Consider the following 20,664-nt stretch of genomic DNA (forward strand, 5'->3'; position numbering starts at 1 on the left):
AAGAAAAGAAAAGAAAGATAGCAGAATCGCGCAATCAAATGTAGCTCGTACATTCAAGTCAGGGCCGGCGTGACCTTTTGCGGGGCCGGGTTCAAAAATTTTGCGGGACCTGAATACACATTCAAATCCTATACTTAAATTTTACAACGAGGAATTATTTATTTACAAATGCTGTTACATATTATATATTTTTTATAAGGTGAATATTAAATAATAATACAATCCAATAATAATATTAAATAATTTTTCTCGCTTTTTTTGACGCCAAATCTTTGATAACATCATCAAAATCAATTGAATTTGCTACTTCACTTTCTATTGACAGAATAGCCAGAGATGAAAATCTCTCTTGGCTTATCGATGATCGCAGATAATTTTTTATTAGTTTCAATCGCGAGAAACTACATTTTGCTGAAGCTACGGTTACTGGCATCGTTAACATAATTTGTAATGCGATTAATAAATTTGGATATGCTTTCGAGAGATTGTTCTTTATAATGTAATTCATCGAATCTAAAGTTGAATAATTGGTTTGCGTTATTGACCGGAACATCTTAATTTCTTCAAACATTTCAGTTCCGTCGAAATCTCCTTCAAAATGTAAGTGAAGATCTTGACAACACTTTAATAAATATTCATCATCTAAATTCCCAATCTCATTCATGTATAGAGAACCAAAAATATTTTGGTGATTTGCATATAATGTAAAAAACTATTGATGTAGTTTAATTTCTCTAAAAAGCACATTTCTCTGAAAGTGCCTGGATTTTTTTATCTAAAGTAGTTTCCAGGATATGAGGACTTTATGGAGTTACACTTAACTTTGATGATTTTTGTCACTCCTTTAAACTGAATCATCGCTACTAAAAAAATGTCTTGCATTTGTTAAAGGTATCATCATTCTGTAAAAAATTAATCAAAATCGGTGTTTTTTAATTGGGTAATTTTCGTAGACTGCTGGACCGGGTTCCGTCGTACGCGCTGAATCTGCCTTGGGCCAGCTCTGCTTCAAGTTAAAAGTTTTTTTTTTTTATTATTTAATTTGTACTTTACAATTTGTCCAGCTGCTAAATAACATGTGAATGGCTATCCCCAGCGGGATACCATCTCCGAGTTTGACTATTTTATTTCTTTAGTGAGGTCAGTGGGGTGTTTTCTTTTTAGTCTTCTTTCTGAGAGTTTCGCTCGCTTCAGCAGCCAGTCGGTTTGGATGTGTTGCCGTTCTTTCCTTGTATTTTTCTGCGTACCTGCCGATTTCTTCTTTGACAGTTGGTATTTTTAAGTCTTTGCGTATATCCTCGTTTCTGACATACCATGGGGCGTTGACTATTGTTCTCAGTATCTTCGATCGTAGCGACTCTAGTTTATTTATGTGGCTCATTGTTGATGTCCCCCATAGCGGTATTGGTTTTATTATCGTTTCTGGTTTCCAAATTGGTTTTATTATCGTTTTGTAGATTTTTAGTTTATTTTCTATGCTGAGTTTAGAGTTTCCACTAGTTAGCTAGTACATCTATCTTCTTTTTATCCGTATTTTGTCTATAATTCATTTAGTATGTTCTTGATTTTGTCAAAGATGTCTGTTGGAATTATTTTTGTTTGCCTGTTGTTTGGTTCATAATTAGTAGTTGCCCATGCTGCTTCTTGTATAATTTCTGTCAATGTTGTTACTGCCTGTTCGATATGTTCAGATGTTTTTAGTGGAATATTGCAGTTGATTTTGCTCTCAATTAGTTTTTTAAATGTATGCTATTTGGTGCTTTTATTGCAAAGCGACTCTGATTTGGATTTTATAAAGTATTGCCTTGCTTGTATATTCTATTATTATCGGTGTACAATCAGAGCTAAGCTCAAGACTGGGTGATATTTTTAATTTGTTTGCGTTTAGTCCTTTTATAACTGCAAAATCAAGCAAGTCAGGAGTTTTGTTTAGATCTGTCGGCCAGTATGATGGTCTTCCTGAGGATAATATGTTGAGATTACTAGTTCTAATATATTTTTCTAGTGTTCTACCTCGAGGTGTCTTCATTCTTGAGCCCCATAGCATGTGCTTTGCATTGAAGTCTCCCGCTGCGATGTATTTGTTACCTAAGGATTGAAAATACTGTTCCCATTTTTGTAATGTCATTTTGTATTACGGTCGTGCATGTACTGCTGACATCTGGAAGTAATTGCTGTTAGTTTGTATTGTAACGGTGGTTGCTTGAACGTTTTCCTGACTAATTTGACTATGTAAGTGGTGTTTAATATCATTTCTTATCACTGCAGCCTCACCATGTGCTTTTCCTGAGCAGTGTTTGTTATTATAGATGGTGTAATATGGTATTTTCATGTAGCTTTTTGGTGTGAAATGTGTTTCTGAAACAAGTAATATGTCAATATTATTGTTATATAGAAATGTTTTAGTTTCGAGGGCCCGTTGTTGTAGGCCATTGGAGTTCCAAGCTGTTATTTTCAGCATACCCATTTCTATTTTTTACTTAACATGTATTTTGCTCACTTATCATTTTTGTTAGCATTTCAGTGTTTTTGATGGATTGCTTGAGCAGTTCCTTGATTTCTACAGCGTTGTTATTGTTGTTGTCTTGGTTGTTTAAGGGTGGTGTTTGATTAGTTACTTGTGCATAACTTCGGCTACCAAAGGTGTTCATGTTTCTATGATTAGTATTCGGTATGTTTTGTACATTTGGTGTTAGCTCTAGTTCTACTATTTCTTGTTGTGGGGGATAGTTGCCATATGTTCTGCTTCGAAGTGATGGAAACAGTTTTTGTTGTAGTTATTTTCTGACTTCGCAGCCTTTATAGCTTGCTAGGTGGTTTCCATCACAGTTATAGCATTTTACTTCGTTTATTTTTCCTGCTTATGGGCAGTTTGTTGTTAGGTGGTTTTCTGCACATTTGACACACTCCGGGTTTCTGTTGCAGTAGTTTTTTGTGTGTCCATATTGTTGACACCATTTGCATTGCGGTATGTCCTTCTTATAACAAGGTGGCTCAATTGTTACTATTGTGTTTAGGATTTTTTTAATGTCTAAGATTTCTTTGTTATTACCTTTGGGTAGTTACCCAAGGGTAGTTAACTTTACCAAGTTCTATTAGAAACAGTGACAATTGCTGTTTCGTATTGTATCTGGTTATATTATTTATTGTTCTTGCTTTGTTTCCGATTTTTGCTAGTTCCTCACATATACTTTTTGTGTTTGTTCTTGTGTGTAGTCCTCTAATTACTATTTTGTAGTTTTTTTCTGTTTTGAGCTGGTATGTATGATACCCAGTGTTTTTCTCCTTTAATAGCGTCACTTTTCTGAAGATTTCTGGAGTTTTTGTTTGTACTTTCTCTTGTTCTAGTTTCAACTGCTTTATACTGCAGTTTTCTTTTCCAGCAGTGTTATTCAATAATTTGATTAGTGGATCTATTATTTGGGCATCTATGTAGATCGGTGGTGGTTTAACGATATGAGTTTTAACCTTTTCTTTTGGGTCTGTATCTATTTCTTCTATTAGTGAACCGAATGAATTTCAGAGTGGGATATCTTGTAGCTATTGTTGCTTTTCTGTATGTGAAGTTTTCATGGCGTTTGGGCCTGGTATTATTTTACGCTTTTTGTGCGCTGTTACTGTCTTCCAGTGTTCATCTTGGTATGATAGTTCGTCATCGTAGCTGTTTCCTTCTTGGTTTTGAATCATTTCCATTTTTTTTATAGCTTTATTTATGTAATATATTTCACCTTTGTTCGTTATTTTGATTGGTGGTATTTGCTGTTGCATTTTGTAGCTTTACCATTTGCCAGTGTTTGTTGTCTTTTCATTCACCTAAATTCACTGCTTGTCACACTTTCACTGAAGCACAGTTTCTCACATCTGGCTGCTCAGGTAGAACTGAAGTTAAAAATGAAATCAGAAATCCTCGTGCAGAGAGAGACATGTTTAGTTTGTTTTCGATTAGTTTAATATTTTCTTTCTGTCTATATATTATTTGTTTAAATAAATATTTTATTTTCGTATTAAAATATCCTGAGACGATCAATGCACGTGCAAATTCCACGTGTTTAACTTAACAATAACGATGATCGATGATCGATAATATCATAACAAATCAATGCTCGAGTTAGGCCTATGCAGACTCGATGTGTGCGAGGATCGGCAGGTTCGTATGAATCTCCATGCGCCCTACTTCTGAATTTTGTGGATGATTCTGAACACCAACTGCTCAATGTATATCTAATGCCGTATATTTAATAATAATAAATTTATAATTTTGTAGAAATAAAAATATAGATTATATAAAATAAGATATGAATAGTTGTAAGAGAAAGATAAAGAAAAAATAATAATCTGCCTGATAATACTGCTAGAAAATTTTCTTGTAATGGGCACAATGCCTAAAATATAATAAATTATTATTATTATACACGAGTTCACACAATTACACTAAAGAACATAGATTACCCACTTCAGATTTCATTGAATAGTTGTAATATTGTCAATGAAATTTTTTAAAGCGGATGATTAATTTTATATCCAATGTAAGCAATATTGTCCCCAGCTATGTTCCCATCATAAGCCACATTACTTTGTGTCGTTGATGATTTAAAAAAACAATTATATCGTGGTACTCCTTTTTTGTTAGTTGTAAAAATCTATTCCATAAAACAAAATAATTAATAAAATACAATATATTTATGAATTTATTAGGCGATTGTATATCTTACCATCTTATAAGTTTCACTTACAGTAACATATAAAATATCATTTATGTATTTTATAACTGTACCAATTGTTAAATTTGTTGCCTTATGTAATATAAAATTATAATATATATCTGATAAAATAGGTGATAAAATTGAACCTTGAACCTTTTGTTATGACATTAACCTTTTCATCTATTTTTACCTATAAATTAAAATATCATGTTTTGTAAGTTCAGATACTAATTTTAGATAGTATTTATAGTATTTTAATAATACAATTTTCTTAAAATTTTTTTTCATAATTTTTGACAAAAAATGAGCAGAAATTTTTTTTGTAACCAGCTGTTTTTTACTTGTTGTCAATTCATATTTGTACTTGAATATAAAGTACCAGATGTTAGGAGTAATAACAAATTTGAATCAGCAAAATATTGTTTATAACATACAATCTCATCAACAAATTTTTTACTTATAATCGCATAATACTATTACAAATACTTGAGTATCAAATTTTCAAGAAGATTCTTATGAAGAGAGAGTGATTGTTTAATGTTATATAATTTCTCTAAAATATAAAGTAAGAATTTTGGTACTTATTTCTAAATATATCAAATATATAAAATTGAAAGTAACTGTACCTTATATTTTAGGAGCAAAAAGACTTGTTATATCATAAGATATAAAGATAAGTGTTGTTTCTGTATCACATCTGTGTTGAATAATTGATCCCCATTTGTTTTCAAAATTAGTGATTCTAAATATTGTAGTTATATTCAAATGATTTATTTCAGGTTTCTTATGATAAATGGTATAATACCTAGAAAATAATTTTTTAGACAGTTTGCTTGATAGAATATAAAATTACTTGTATTTAAATAGTGTAATTACATATATTGGTTTAATATACTTTGGTTTAAATATAGGTAGTAGAATTTTCAGAATTTTTAGAAATTATTATATACCTACTAGCGGCTTCCATTCATTACATTTTGTATCAGGCTGCAAGACTTCTGAACGTATTCCTTTCTTAAATTTCCTTTGGATGGAGTTCCAAGTTGAATATACGATATATAATGTTCCATTATTATTTCCAGAAGCTGATGTCATATGAAAATAAGCATGTAATATTTTTAAAAGAAATCTGACAAAAAGTCTATTCAACAAGACAGGATAGTAAATGTAAACAAAATTTGATTGTAGCCACAGCAATCAAGTTTTGTTTATATTTACTACCTTGTTTTGTTGGATATAAATATTATATAAATATATTCATATGCTGAAAATTCATTGTTATATTTTGTTAAAAGAATATAATTATGTATATTTAATTTTTCAATAAAAGGTTTCAAATTAAACAGTTTAAAGCATGATATATCCAATACCTGAAATATAGTTCTTTGTACTTTTCTTAAATTTCATAACTTTCTAAATAAGAGGAATATAATATCAAAACGTGGCTTCAATTGCTTTTTATTAACTTATATTTACATTCTGATTTTAGTTGTTTAAATTCTTTTTTATGGATTAAATGTTTCAAAACATTAAAATAATAGAATTTTTCATGAGGTTTCTCAAATTTTTCTAAAAGTGAAATAAGGACTGAAATAGAACCAATAATTAACACGTTGAATGCCATGCTAGTTTTACAGGGATTGCTCATGGTACCATGATGAATTTTTTATTATGTGATACGTATAATGTTGAAATATTATAGGTTGAATGCCATTCACTGGTGACTGCTGTGGCATTCAATGTATTAACAACAAAATTATTTATCATAGTTTATTTTTTACAATAAAGTTATATATTTCATTTCCATTTTTATATTTATTGAGAAGACAGTCTTTCAAACTTGTGTAACATTTATAATGAAGATGAATTGTATAAATAAATATCTAATTCCTTACTCATTTATCATAAATTCATATACGTTTTCTTTTGGAAATATTTTTCACTTTACTTTTGTTTGTTTTAGTCCTGGTCTTTATTAGAGCTGAATCTAAAATAGTAATCTATTATTATTAATCTACATTATGGTATTTTTAACTTGTTAATCATATTAAGTTTACATAAATTTAGATATACTTAATGATATAAATGATATAAGAGTAACAAAGTTTATTTGAAATATCATAAATATGAAATTTAGTATATATTACATACAGCGTGAATAGTCTACAGTCAATGCTTCATTTTGTAACTTTTTTAGTTTCTTATTTGTTTCCGATTTAATATTGTCAATAATATATAAACAGTCTGATAAAGTTCTAATATTATTTGATGTCCCAGACACTTCAAAAGCGCCACATTTATCACGTTTGAGTAATATTTTATTATGTAAACAATACCTAATTGGGAAAAAAGGAAAGGAATTAAAAGAATAAAAATGTAAATAAGTAATTAAGATAATAATAAACTAAAAAAAGTACGAACTGCAGAAACGTTTTACCAAAAGTTTGTTCTACACTTTGTGCCGTAGAATTATCCATCATTTATATTTTATATTTAAGACGACAATATGCCAGAATAGCGATATCTCTTAATACAAAAAGAGCATAAATATCAAACACTGATATTACAATATCAAAACTACTTGATTAAGTATCAAGTGCTTACTACCCCTTTGATAAAACATAATACTAGAGAGGATATAATACGTATATATACTATACGATATGTAGCTACCTGTATCATTTGCACCCTGGTGGCAGAAATAGAAATTAAATTTTAAAATTACATCATTTCGCGCGGTGTCGTATTGAAAGGTTGGTAGAAGCAATTGCAGAGAGTTCATCATAAGTGTGGAAAATTTGATACACATTGCCGTCTCATTGCTTCAAAATGGTGAGAATCTTTATTTGAATTATTCTATATTTGCAGTTATTAACATTGCAGACGAAGAAATCCATGAGCATTCTCGTTTTATTTTAATGCCTGAGGCTGATTACGAAAATTCTCGTATTTTCGTCGTTGTCATTTAGTAAGAAACAATTTAACTATACCTTAGGTATAGTTAGTAATAAAACGATTAATTAACACAATTTATACTGATTTATTGTATTTGGATGTAGAGTTTTATTTAGATAGATATCGAAATTTCAATCATTTGAATAGTACCCGGGTACTGAGAGAACTGGATACGTTCCTGCATCAAACGCACCCTGGTGGTAAATTTCGAAATTAAAATTTGAAATTGCACCATTTCGCGCGGTGTCATATTGAGAAGAGGAAGCAACTGTCGAGAGCTCGTCATAAATGTGGAAAATTTAATATACAAAACCAAGTCATTGTTTCAAAATAGTGAGAATCTTAATTTTATACATTTTACATTCATAATCTAATACAATTTATAGTGATCTGTCGTTTTTTAATGTGAATAGATGTTTACTGTTTTTCAATCAAAGTTACGTCGAGAAGTACAAACCATTATTGGAGTGAAATTCTTTTCCTTTTCACTGCCCTCAATTTTTTTCTTTCCTTCTTTTCTCTGGATAGTTTTTTTTACTTTCTTTTCCTTTTCTTTCATACATCATTAACAAAAGAAATATAGTTTGATAATATCGTTCGATTTTACGGTAATAATAATTATGCGATCTTAATTTTTCCGTAAAGTTTTATATTTCATTATCTTAAATTGTTCGAACAATCATTACTTTTTTCAAAACAAATTATAATAATTCACATTTTGTTACAGGTATTTGATTACTTCCTCTTTTTCTTGCTCCTCGAAAAGGACGTAGTAGTGCTTGAAAAGTCAAGAATGTAAGTAACATTTTATTTTGCACTTCATTTAATTCTCTTCCTTATATTTTATAATAATTATTATTAATTAAAGAATAGAATCTGATTGAAAATTCAATAAGTGTAAACCTCTTATTCTTCAATTGAATATTAACACGAAATTCATTATTTAATAGAAATCAAATTTTTATCATTAGAAACTTTCAAAATAATTAACACCATTAGTAACAACAAATAATCATATTTTATACTTTGTTATAGGTTTCTTCCAACCTTCATTTCTTTCATTGAATTCGACAATTCCGACTAGATGAGAATTTCTATTGGGCAACAGTATCGATGACAACGTTGTTCGTATATAATCGTAAGTCGTATGCATTTTTGTCCCTTTCGTCTATCAATCATGTTGTAGGATGAAAGGTCCGAATCGACACGGGTGACTGGTTATATTACGTAGAATTTTTGACGGGCATAGTGACCACGGATATTTATTATACCTGTGAATAGTAACATTTTCCTGTCTGTATTTTATTTGTTAGTTCAGGATTGGTTTCTTTGCACATCGCGTTTTTAAATGTTGATGGTAATGCATTAATATATGAGTACAATATTTACATATTACAATATGAAGAATTTGTATGAATAATAAAATATTAAAATTATTTATGAAATTAAATTACATATATTCAATATGTCTACTTATATAGATTAAATAATCCTTACAAGCATGTACAACAATATTGAAATAAATAACGAAATGAGCCTTTTAAATATTTTATAATGAGAAAATCTGATACCATTTGACTGCCTTATTATGAAAATTTCAATTATGGTTGAAATTATTACTGTAATGCTAGTGATGATTATATTTAATTTTATGTTCTATTTTACGATGAAACAACTTTATTATTTGAGTTCCATATTCAGCATAATTTCAGTAAAATTTTAAATATAAAACATGGAGGTATTAAACTCTAATTTTGTCCGTCCGTTAAAATATACCAAATTTTATGTCCAAGAAGATACTTCGCAATAGGCAGATTCTAGAATCAAAACGAGTTTTAAATGACTCTTTGTGTTTCAAAGATGGATTTTGACGAAGGGATCGCCCAAGAATATTTTTATTAATATTTCACTTACAGTTATTAATATAAATATTATTTGCAAATGGATAAAGTAAAGTAAAATGTAAAGTAGAGTTATTAAAATTTGAATGAAATGATTTATTAATTATATAATTATATAATGTTTTATTAATTATCCCGTTATATGCAAAATATAATAGATGTAAATACGATTGCTAATCATAGTTTTAGCCTTCGATTTTCAGATTTAACCCCTTCCATGTTTAATTCCAGCTACTCACTCACGTGCCTAGGTTCTAGTTGTGTGGGAGAAAAGCAATGGGCATGATGACTAGTTTGTGAGCTTAACAATTTTTCAGTGACTGATGTTGCGTTAGTATGGTGCACGTACTTTGCACTGCGTGTGTATGTGTGTGCATGCGCACGTTTGTGTGGTTAGGCCGTGGAATTGCGTCGCTTTGGCTATTCATTATAATTTTAAAATATTTATAAATTCGCAAATATGAATCCAATTACAATTTACAATAACGATGCTAATAAATATGTATAGTAGATTATAAATAGTAATATTAATCTTAGTATTAAATTACAACGATAGTTAAATTAATTCAGATATCATGATCTATTCTAGTAAAATTATTTCTTTGAATGATATATACATGATTATATACGATTATGAATATTTAATTAAAATTTAAATTCAAATATACTTTATTAAGGTTGAAATATACATGATATTTTTATGAAATGGTCTCTAAACATCGTCAATTGATTTCAGGAAAATGATATGTAAATTAGAGTGTGAAAATTGTGTGCTAAACTCGGGTGTCGAAGATGTCCCGGGACGTCTCTCTTGTGTAGGTTCTTATGTTCGGGTTATGTGTGAGAAGCGTGGAGCGAGCGTGTTGGTATGTCTGTTTTGTTATTTTTTAAATATAGGACTAGATAGGATAGGTAGCATAGCCTCTAGCGTGAGTGTTAATTATAAGTAAGTAGTGCCGGACAGGTTGGCACAGTTTCTGATCGGGTAGGCGTGTTTTCGCGTGGTCCAATCTATTTCAATAAATTTGATTTAAAAGATTGACGGCGAAGCTTGTGTCACAAGTGGAGCATACCATTTGCCTCTGGCTGCTGATTTGCCCACCGATTTTTCAAATTTTGCGATTGTGGTCGTGAGTAGATCTCGAAACAAACGATTACATGTATTACTCGAGCATGCACATGCGAATGAACAGCGATCACTATGATGTGCACTTGAATTAGCTTCCGCGATTTATATTTTATTTTATCTTTATAAGTTGTTCTTTGTTTCCCGATTAGAAAGTCTCGAGCTAGATTTAAGTTTCAGTGGGCATTGTGTTCGAAAAAGGAACATGCTACGAGTCGCAGAGACCCGGAAAAATTGCCATAGGAGAGACACAACTACTAATGGCTTTCCATCTTTTAGATCAGCCAAAGCATGGAGAGTCATTCTCATTATTACTTTGCCACTATGCTCGCTTTTAGCATTTGTAATTGTAGTATTTTTTTCGGCCTATGTATACGTCGGTCCACCATCATATAAATCGCGGTTTTTTTCATTAGCGTTGTAAGAGATTAATTATGGTTTGAATTAGAGTTGCGAAAAAGTTTTGTGGCTTTTTGTTAGCGTCGCGAGGGACTGATTACGGTTTAAATTAGACTTGTGGAAAGATGATAATCGTGTTTATTTTAATGTTACGAATTATGCCATCGCCATAATGATACTGTCCGGAGCAATTTTGATTATGAATAGTCAGAATTTCTGAGAGAGTAATTCATATTAGAGTTTCTCTTGTGTCCTTTAAAATTTCTTGTTTTATTTAAAGTTGGATTTAGAGATGTTAAATGTCCCATTGATTTTATAATATCGCAGTTTGTAGTAACACGATATGTGAAATAGCTTTTTCATTATATGTATGTGGATATTTATTTTATTTTTGTTTTAAGAATTAGCGTTGCGTTCTTCCATCATGATTGTTTTAATTAGTTTTAGTAAATAACTAACTAGTTAAAGTAGTGTTGCGCCTATATCATGTCCAATCTTCTTTCACTGGGCTGTGGAAACATATTCCTGCTTCTGTATCATCTGGTACTGTTCCAATAGCCTTCTATATGGCTGCACTGCACCGTTATTAGTGTTGTGAACATATAAATGTGAGTGGATAGATTAATATAGCTATCAATATTGGACAAATAATTCGGCATAACAACACCGGTATTGTCTATCTTTTTTTCTTGTTTTTCTTTATCAATAGAAAATTAATTAATATTACAAACGCGATAAAGCACTCATTGAGATTTCCTGCAACACGTTAAAATACAGTTAATCGATAGAATTTTTAGTGAATCAAACAACAATTAAAATTTCGTGTCGGATAAATAAATTCTTATTGTGCCGTTAGAAAGTTCAGTCTCCTAAATAATGGGAACAGTAAATTTTGAAATACTGATTGTACAATGATATCGAGATAGTGATTGCAAAGGATGTTAAAAAATACTAAAAACCGTTCCTATAGAAAATTGCCTTTTTCCTTCCTAATCGAAGGATCTCGTACAACTTCCTTTTCGTGAAGAATTCTTGGTTCCTCCATTATCTGAAACATTTTTCCGCGTCACGGTAGCTGTGTTTGATGTGTTAAAATTCGCGTCGCATGCATGGAGGACGTGAAGGTAATTAAGTGGAGAAGCGGAATCCTCGAGGTTGTGTAAAAGACACGGAGGTCGCAGCTCGTGACCCACTTTGTTCATCGACAACTGCTTCCTACTTGGAGAACATCTTATTCTTCCCTTGTTGAACGTAGCAAACGTAGGCACCCTCTGCCTCGCAGAAATATTATACCTTAGAAAAATCGTGTCGAGCGTTAATCGCACATCTTTTGAGAAGCTACTGGTCTCCGAACGTTTGAAATCGTGCGTCGAGATGTGTATTCGTTTCGAGGTTGTGATTGATCGACATCGCAATCAATCGGATTTAGTATGTAGAAATACATCGGCCCACGAAATACATATTTCAATACTTGTCCTAGAAAACTTTTATATTATATAATTTATATATTATATGCGTTACATAAAACATTTAGAAATATCATTAGCGATGTTATGAGACACGGCTGTAATGGTTATATTGGTCAAATTTCTGAGAATCTGAAAATGTATATAGAAGTTATAAAAGATTTATCGCAAACACATATATGTATGTACGTACATTTTACGTATGAATTAACGTGTACATATAATAGTTAGTAAAAAATTAGTATGCACCATGGATAGCCATCTTAAACATGCAATAAATGTTAAAAATGGGCTTTTGAATATTTGGGCTTATATAATAGGCAACTCAGTATTTAGATACTTTCGCAATCTCTGCAAAACGTTTAAACTTTAATATTATACATACGTTTGGATTGGTAATTATAATGTTTCTTAATCATTAACCATCTTAATGTGCTATTGTCATTGTGATTAAAATTGCATGTAGTAATTATACGCGAGTTTCAAAAACTCACGAATTTGTAGTGTAAAAAGAAAAAATTTGTTGGGCAATTATAATTTTAATTAAGGATTAGTTGGAACCTCCTGGATTTGAGCGCGTTGTGTAAGAACATACGTACTACGAAATTTTACACGTGGAGAATCCTTAGGCAGATAAATATTTCATAAGAACGTTAGTACTCACGCTTGCTAAATTATACGTGTTTGTAATTATTGTAGATATATCTTAGACTGTGCTCCTTTTCTCGCGTCCCTTTGCTATTTTTGTACAGCAATTCCCATAACTATCTCTTTTCATTCTTTTAGCGTTTTTAATGATTTATGGTTTTATAATTATATGCATAGCTCTGTAATTAACAACAACGTTTGGGAATGCATTAATTTACATATTTTATAAGATAATGATAAACATTTTGTTTATATAACGATCTAAGATTGTTATGGATCATATTAATTATGACATTAATTTAGATTAAATTTCAACGACGTCCAGTTTGAAAATTGATGAATTATTTTTTGGTAGGTAATTAACGTCATCCAGTTTACATTTATTATTGTTTTTAAATGAATTTAATATAAATTTACTTTTCTCTCTTATCTTTCAGAGTTTCTTTAGAAATAAAATTGATCTTTTCACTTCATTGCATTTGCCAGATTGCTACTTTCGCTAACACTGGGATACCATTCTTGCAACCAGGTGATCCTCAATATCATTTCTCATAAAATTGGCAAATTCCAAAATATTCGGAAATGACAAGTACGAGAGGCAAAGAAAAAAAATAGTTGCGTTGTCTTATGGACTGTTAACAATGTGTCGAATGTAAAGGATCGGAAGTTCGTTTTGCCTCATCCACCTGATGAAGTATTCGATGTGGTAAGATTAAAAGCTTTGACATTACTGTGCTATTTAAATAGGACAAATAAATTTATTATTCTTAAAATTGTTTATCGCAAGATGATATTTTATAACATGCATCAACTTTGCTTTAAGCTATTAAAATATTGAATCATGTAACAAGTTTGTGAGATCTATTTAATAAGTGGTATATATGTATATCTACTATTTTGTTCTATTATCTTTTGTAAATGAATTAAGTAACTAATAACACTATTATTTATTTCACCACTTCAATATTTTTGTTTTTTTTTAAATAAATTTTCTTTTATAATGATAGATATAACATTGATATATTCTGATCATATTAATATGTGATACTAAATCAGATTAAATTTTGGAAACATAATCTTTTTAGTTTGATTCTCTTGTAAAAAAATTTCCATAAAGGTATATTTTTTGTTATATATTTAAAGATATATATTTTGTATATTCCTCAAATTAAATGAATTCCTCAAATTTAACGATCACTTGTTGGAAAAAGCTTTCAAACTATAGAAATGTTTATTAGAATAGTTTACTAAAATATTTATTTATTTTAGTCTAGAAATTGAACTTGGTTTTACATAAATTATGAACATAAATCACAACTAAGATATAAAGAGTAAATTAAAATATTAATAGCACAGTAAGTCCAATAATCTCAAATATCGTAAACTTGAAAGAAACTGTATTAATTGAAGGAGCTGCAATTTAATTTATATTGTAACAAACGATTCTTTTATTAAACACTCATAACGCTCGCTTTTCTTCATTGCTGTGATTAAGTGACGCGGTTTATTTATCGATTTAAAATTACAAATATCTTACGGCTATTAGAGAGTATATCATGATATTCGATCATATTATCAAATCATTAATCAAATCATATCATACTACAACATAATAAAAACATTATTTATTATGTAAGATTATATATGATAAGACTGGTATAAACGTAACGAATGTATACATATAGTAAATATATATACTGGAATATAGTGATGGAAATTTTGCAAAAAAATGTTTATATTTTTTGAAAATGTCTATTCCAAACTAACTACAAATAGCTCATTTTTAGGTAACAAATATCCATTTGTAGTGAAGCACCTTTCTATGAATTTCTGTGATCTCTTTCTGTCACACCAAAAAAAAACTCTGCCCTGTAGTAGAGTCGTAGAGCTATTTGGAAGAACTTCCCATGTAAGGTAAGGCTACTTCATTCATCTCTGTCAACCTATGGTAACAAGGTATGTCATTAGTCCCTGTTTCATTATCAGATGATAACGAGTAACATAGAACACAATGTACAAATATAAATACGTACAAATGCGAAAATTCTATTAGAGCAAAAATATATCGTAATATGTATCTCTGTGTTTGTAAATAATAATAAATGATAAATGTTATTAATGTATAAGGTGCCTCTATCATATATTTTATTAGAGAAACTATTTTATTAATCAATTTTGTTTGATTTATGCATGCTTCTAATTTAATTTTGTCGTGTTGTATCTAGTTCTATATAAATTGTTCTAAATAAATTGAAAATTTTGGGGTGATTTGATAATTATGTAATCTAATAATGTTCCATTTGTTACAGGAGGGCAATCTTAAAATTCAGTACATCGTTAATTCAGTCTATAGTATGAGACTGTCCTTTTATTTGGCACTAAACACGTATTCTTCCACCCTTCTCATAACTTTAAAGATATTGATCGTCAGAATATTAAAATATTATTTGTTTTAAGTTATATTATATATGTCGGAGAAGCGCTGGGGTAAGGGCGTGAAAGAAACCTTCGTTGTGATTAAACGTGGTCGTTATGCAATAGAGAAGATATTGACTAGAGCAAGTATGATTGTTACAGATATCGACAAGTAACCGTGGTAATTAGATAATCGAGACGCTAACGACAATGATCCTAGGTTCGATAACGAATCCGCGGTCAACGGGATCGTAGATGTATGATCTCACAAAATCTAAGTCCGGATCGTGAAGATGGTACTCTGTTCGTTAGTAAAGACGCAAACAGGAATCCCTCTTCGTCTCGATGGTGCCACCGAGGAAAACTATGACGGGTCTCCCCAAGCGCATGAGGTCATCGGATTCGTGGAGCTATGCCTTCGTTCAGAGGGTGAGGGAAATTGACGTTGCTGTTAATTGGTCAATTTCCACGTCGACGGTTGGAAAAGAATGCTAGCCCCCCTTGAGGGAAAAGTTGCNTAATGAGGAGCGTCGTTCGAGAGAAGGTATCTATCTTCCCGTAGTTGGGACAAGACTGTTTTCTGTTTGAAGGACTTGTAATTAACTAAATCTTAAGATTTACAACGGGTCCTCAGGCTAGCTGAACGTGCACTGCCGAAACGCGTCGGCATCTGGCGATCATCTTACCTGGCGAATAAGGTCTTTGTTAAACAAACGTTCATCCCTTGACCGCGGCTACGTTGGCGACTGGTTGTCGCCTCGATCCCAAGCTCATTGTCACGGGTCCCAAATAAGTACACTCAGGTTGACTGACAATTGTTTAATTACGGCTACGGTAGAATCTAAATTACATTATTAAGGGATTTTCCCAAGGTTCCAAAGGAAGGCTCCGGTGTTCCTTCATCTCCGACATATATTTGACTTCTAAGAAACTTCTTTAATCATATTTTTAGACCTGATAAGTTCTTCCCACTTTTAATTATTTTATGTTAAAATATGCTGTTGTGTTTATGTTAAAATATGAATCTTCATAAGATAATTTACAGAAATATATTTATTATATCCTTTGCTTCTGACCTGTAAGCGATATAGTAATTTATGCAACGAATTTTACAAAGACAACGCACGATGTACGACAGCGTGTTATATGCACGAAGGATTGCGACCAATACTTCGAACACAACACCCATTTGCAATCTACGAGGACATCACGTGTGACACAACGGGTTCAGTTTATATCTGGAAGAGCCACGAACTCGAACCACCCTTGATACCCGTGGAACCCGGTTCCAGCGTATCCGGTTACGAGATTCCAGACTGCACGTGCCTATTGTCGTCTGGTGCTTCACCTGACACGTGGCAATTTTCAATTCCCCAGTTCGTACGATGTGGACTGCTTGACTTTTTCATGAGATACTTGACAGAGGAGGTAACCCTAATCGAATCCCCTTTGCCTAGCGGCGTCTGTTGTTTTATCCTTTTTAATTAGAGCGCATGATGAAACGCTTGCGAATGAGTGTTAGGCAATATGAACATATTTAACAAATTAAAGAAGTTGTTGTATCTGTCGGTTAAAACATGAATAAACCATGATACAAAATGTAACGACACGATAACGTATATAAGACGTGACAAAACTTATTTCGAAAAATTATGAAAATATCATTATGCGACAAATATTTTTTCTGCTTCAGACTACTTCTTTCTCAAGATAAAGTATGTTGCCTACCCTCGTGCGTTGCTGTTATCATAAAAACCACGAATCTCTTCCTAAATTCATTTATAAACAAAAATAGCTTTAAAAATCTATGTAAAGCTTACAATATTAACTATATATATATTACTTAACTATATAATATACTTAACATAATAAAATTGTACTTAATATAATAATATAATAACCTATATAATATTACTTGATGATGTGTCCGTGTTATTTTAATATATTTTATACTTTCTCCAGGCATTGTATATAATACCTTGGCATTATAAGGAAGGAGAAGTGATAGGCAAAATATGCGAAGAGAGTTATGAAAAAGTTCAAAAGATATGTGACAAAGACAAGGTATATGAAAATGAAAGGAGTAAAGTACAAAAAAGTAAAATACGAAGTAAAACACAGGACTTTCTTATTGAAGAGACAAGAGGAAGGGGCGATGATTGTGCATGTAAGGGTACACTTCACTGATCTTGATGAAATTTAGGTATGTTGTTGAACTCAACATTTTGAAAATTTTTTCTTATACATACAGTCGCAGGTTGGTTCCAGTTTCTGAGATATTCGGGAAACACTGTTGGTACTACTGTAGTGAATTTTGTCTACAATTGTGCGTCCATGACAGCATATGCGTTAGTATTACGGCCAGTCTTACGGCGGAAACCAAAGCCGAGTGGGGATTATATGAATAGGAAAGAGTTCTACAACATATTAAAAAATCATCGAAATCAGTGAGGTAACAGTATTTCTAAATAGTTACCACGTTTTCCATATTTTAAAATAATACTGCCCATTAACAACAACAACAACAACAACAACAACCAAATTCTTATTCTTTATTTATAGTTTATATAAGTTTGGTGTTATCTTTTATTCGGCCACTATAAAGCTGGCTCTGACGCATATGCTGCTACGGTCTCACAATTATAGACAAAATTCACTGTAGTAGTACCGGCAGTCTTTTGCGAATATCTCGGAAACTAAGAGCGAACAACTGTTACATTTATAATTTAAGAAATTGTGAAATATTAAGCATTTCATACTTTGCCCCATTTATTTATTTCCATTGCCATTTATGCTAATTTATTTCAATTTCATTCCCATTTATAGAGTTCTATGGATTTCCCGGGCATTAAATAAAATACCTGTATTTTACACATTGTCGGTAACATATACATATATTGACAAAGTACGTTAGAATCACTAACGAAACAAAGTGTTTGATTATTCCTTATTCATTATTACAAGACAATGACCTCTTATTAAAAGCTTAAGCAATAAATTTTCCAAAAATATCTTTAATTCTCCTTATAAGTATCTATTTATTGTAATGAAGTGCGTCTTATGTTATAGGATGCTCTGTGATAAAATCGAGTTCTCGAACATCGAGGGTGGTTCGGTACTGGAGTCGGGATATAAAAGCGAAGGTGCAGTTTCTAGATCCGAAAGAGTGGGTCAAGTGATATCGACCATGCAGAAGCAGTAGAGATATAGGAAGATTCGGTTTCGCGATTCATTCTGGGAGTATCTTTGTTTAGCCTGAAGAGCCAACTGCTATATTTGCTCTTTGTCGTACTATAGCGTGTCGTCTACCAGTCGAGACAGACCAACTATATTTGTCTATGCTTTCTGTTGACCTATAGCAAACGTGGCAGCGACGCAATTCGTTGCTCAACCATTAATAGCTTTTTCCGTATTCAGCCTTTTTCATCTTTGACGTCAGCATTGGCCATGTCTTGCCGGATGAACTTGCACGAAGAATGCATTTTATTTAAGACGACGAATGATCTGTCTCGAGTACACGAGTCATGCGAAAGTCGTACACGAATCAGAACACAAATCTAGAATGTGAGAAATAATTTATGCTCGTTAATTATCTAGATACCGTTTCAATTTATAAACGGATTCTGGTTTTACCATATAATCAGCGACTGATTCGTTCATTTACGTTTCTTAATTACTTGCCCAAATCCGTGATAAATTAATCATGCGAATGGGAAATTTCTGTGAAAATTTCGTGAGTAAAATTCTTTAAACGAATGTTTGGTCCCCATATAGTACATCAAAGTTTTGTGAAAGATTTCTAGTAATGATAGTAATTGAGTTTTAACAATAATTTTTGAAACACTTAACGGTTTTAAGATAAACAAGTTTTTAAACAAAAAATGTTTTTACATTCTAATAAAATTATTTATTCAATGAAGAGCACGTAAATAGTCTTCCTAAAAAAATGTTATAGAAAGTATTGTGAATTATAAAATGTATAAATGTAACTTCTAGGGAAATAGCATAAAATTACTCTATTTAGGAACAATTACGCTATATTAGACAATAACTCGATGGAATTTGTTATATTACTCTGTTTGTAGCCTTTCAAGGTGTTTATAAAAGTCTCACAATACAAAAGAATTTCAAATATAGTACAGATGTACGCATTATCTTCTTTTTCAAATGAAATCATGAAAAATATTGATTTTGTTAAGCGTTTCATATACGAGCATTACGTCTGTCAGTACTTATTTATTTCCAATCGTGATACACAGCTAGGTATCAACATAAGTCATAAAGATTATAATACTAAAAGCAAATATCGCTCTAGTAGTAACATTAAGAAAAGCGAGACAAAACATAAGCTCTATAAATCTTATCGAAACCATCCTCTTTACTAAAATTCCATCCTTTTTTTAATATAATTGTGTATACTACTATATATAATGATAATACTATACATAGCATACGTTATTCATTCATTGTTATGCACAACAACGATTACAATTTATAACGCGAGGTTTATGCGTTTTATAGTGTTTCGTTTGCGAGGTCATACGCCTTTCCACCTTCATTGATGCGATCCTCGACCATTACCTTCCTCCAGTTTACGCCTACGTGTACGCGCAGTCTCACCTGGAAGACCTGCACACATCGCGGTAGATCTCTAACCCGTACAGCTGCTCAATGGTATCTACGTTATCCACATTTTTTACGTCGATCAATAATTGTGTCAATAAATATCCACGAATATTTTAACGTATTTTTACAAAATAATTACTTCAATATAACAAAATATGTAATTCCGCCAAGACGGTCACGGTCATAGTCAATACAACTATAAGCCTTAATTAAAAATAAAAGTAGGATTATAGCAAAATGTTGCGTAATTACTTGCACATAAAATACTTGAATTAGTTCACGTAACAATTTCAGTAATTCACGTATACACAATTTAATTATTCTTGGTTTTCGTTTTATTTTGAGTTGTAAACTTTCATTAACTCTATTCGTGGATATCATAAATTATGATTCAAGATGTATTGTAAAAATCTAGAACCGTGATT

The 20,664-nt window shown here is 31.2% G+C and overlaps 2 protein-coding genes and 1 long non-coding RNA gene across 16 annotated transcripts; 2 read left to right on the top strand and 1 right to left on the bottom strand.

The window, feature by feature from the left end:
• Positions 1–1,210: 1,210 nt before the first annotated feature.
• On the bottom strand, positions 1,211–7,333 carry LOC122572242. 9 transcript variants are annotated; one of them, XR_006318416.1, is made up of 9 exons: positions 7,125–7,327; positions 6,855–7,039; positions 6,599–6,690; positions 5,658–5,788; positions 5,330–5,508; positions 4,713–4,893; positions 2,501–4,640; positions 2,275–2,358; positions 1,211–2,161 (listed from the first exon to the last, which is right to left on the bottom strand). XR_006318416.1 is itself a non-coding variant. In XM_043737023.1 (6 exons), exons 1-4 carry the CDS (start codon positions 7,181–7,183, stop codon positions 5,474–5,476), a joined length of 414 nt encoding a protein of 137 aa, XP_043592958.1. In that variant the 5' UTR covers positions 7,184–7,333; the 3' UTR covers positions 1,211–4,640; positions 4,713–4,893; positions 5,330–5,473. The 9 variants fall into 9 exon arrangements, 2 of the variants coding, with proteins under 2 accessions (XP_043592958.1, XP_043592957.1); XR_006318415.1 differs by having other exon boundaries at positions 2,275–4,640; XR_006318413.1 differs by having other exon boundaries at positions 1,211–4,382; positions 4,454–4,640; positions 7,125–7,324.
• A 112-nt stretch (positions 7,334–7,445) lies between these two features.
• Positions 7,446–16,124, top strand: LOC122572243. 5 transcript variants are annotated; one of them, XR_006318419.1, is made up of 7 exons: positions 7,622–7,991; positions 8,386–8,453; positions 8,694–8,796; positions 9,791–13,549; positions 13,636–13,904; positions 14,986–15,685; positions 15,776–16,124. It is a non-coding gene; the product is annotated as an uncharacterized LOC122572243 (long non-coding RNA). The 5 variants fall into 5 exon arrangements; XR_006318420.1 differs by lacking the exon at positions 15,776–16,124 and having other exon boundaries at positions 14,986–15,112; positions 15,508–15,750; XR_006318421.1 differs by lacking the exon at positions 15,776–16,124 and having other exon boundaries at positions 9,791–10,689; positions 13,099–13,549; positions 14,986–15,750.
• Positions 16,125–16,140: 16 nt separating this feature from the next.
• On the top strand, positions 16,141–20,406 carry LOC122572245. 2 transcript variants are annotated; one of them, XR_006318423.1, is made up of 5 exons: positions 16,141–17,041; positions 17,576–17,780; positions 17,865–18,065; positions 18,683–19,177; positions 20,135–20,406. XR_006318423.1 is itself a non-coding variant. In XM_043737027.1 (4 exons), exons 1-3 carry the CDS (start codon positions 16,760–16,762, stop codon positions 18,062–18,064), a joined length of 687 nt encoding a protein of 228 aa, XP_043592962.1. In that variant the 5' UTR covers positions 16,141–16,759; the 3' UTR covers position 18,065; positions 18,683–20,094. The 2 variants fall into 2 exon arrangements, 1 of the variants encoding a protein (XP_043592962.1); XM_043737027.1 differs by lacking the exon at positions 20,135–20,406 and having other exon boundaries at positions 18,683–20,094.
• Positions 20,407–20,664: the final 258 nt, after the last annotated feature.

This window comes from Bombus pyrosoma, linkage group LG10 (assembly GCF_014825855.1).
Source record: "Bombus pyrosoma isolate SC7728 linkage group LG10, ASM1482585v1, whole genome shotgun sequence".
NCBI classification, from domain to species: domain Eukaryota; kingdom Metazoa; phylum Arthropoda; class Insecta; order Hymenoptera; family Apidae; genus Bombus; species Bombus pyrosoma.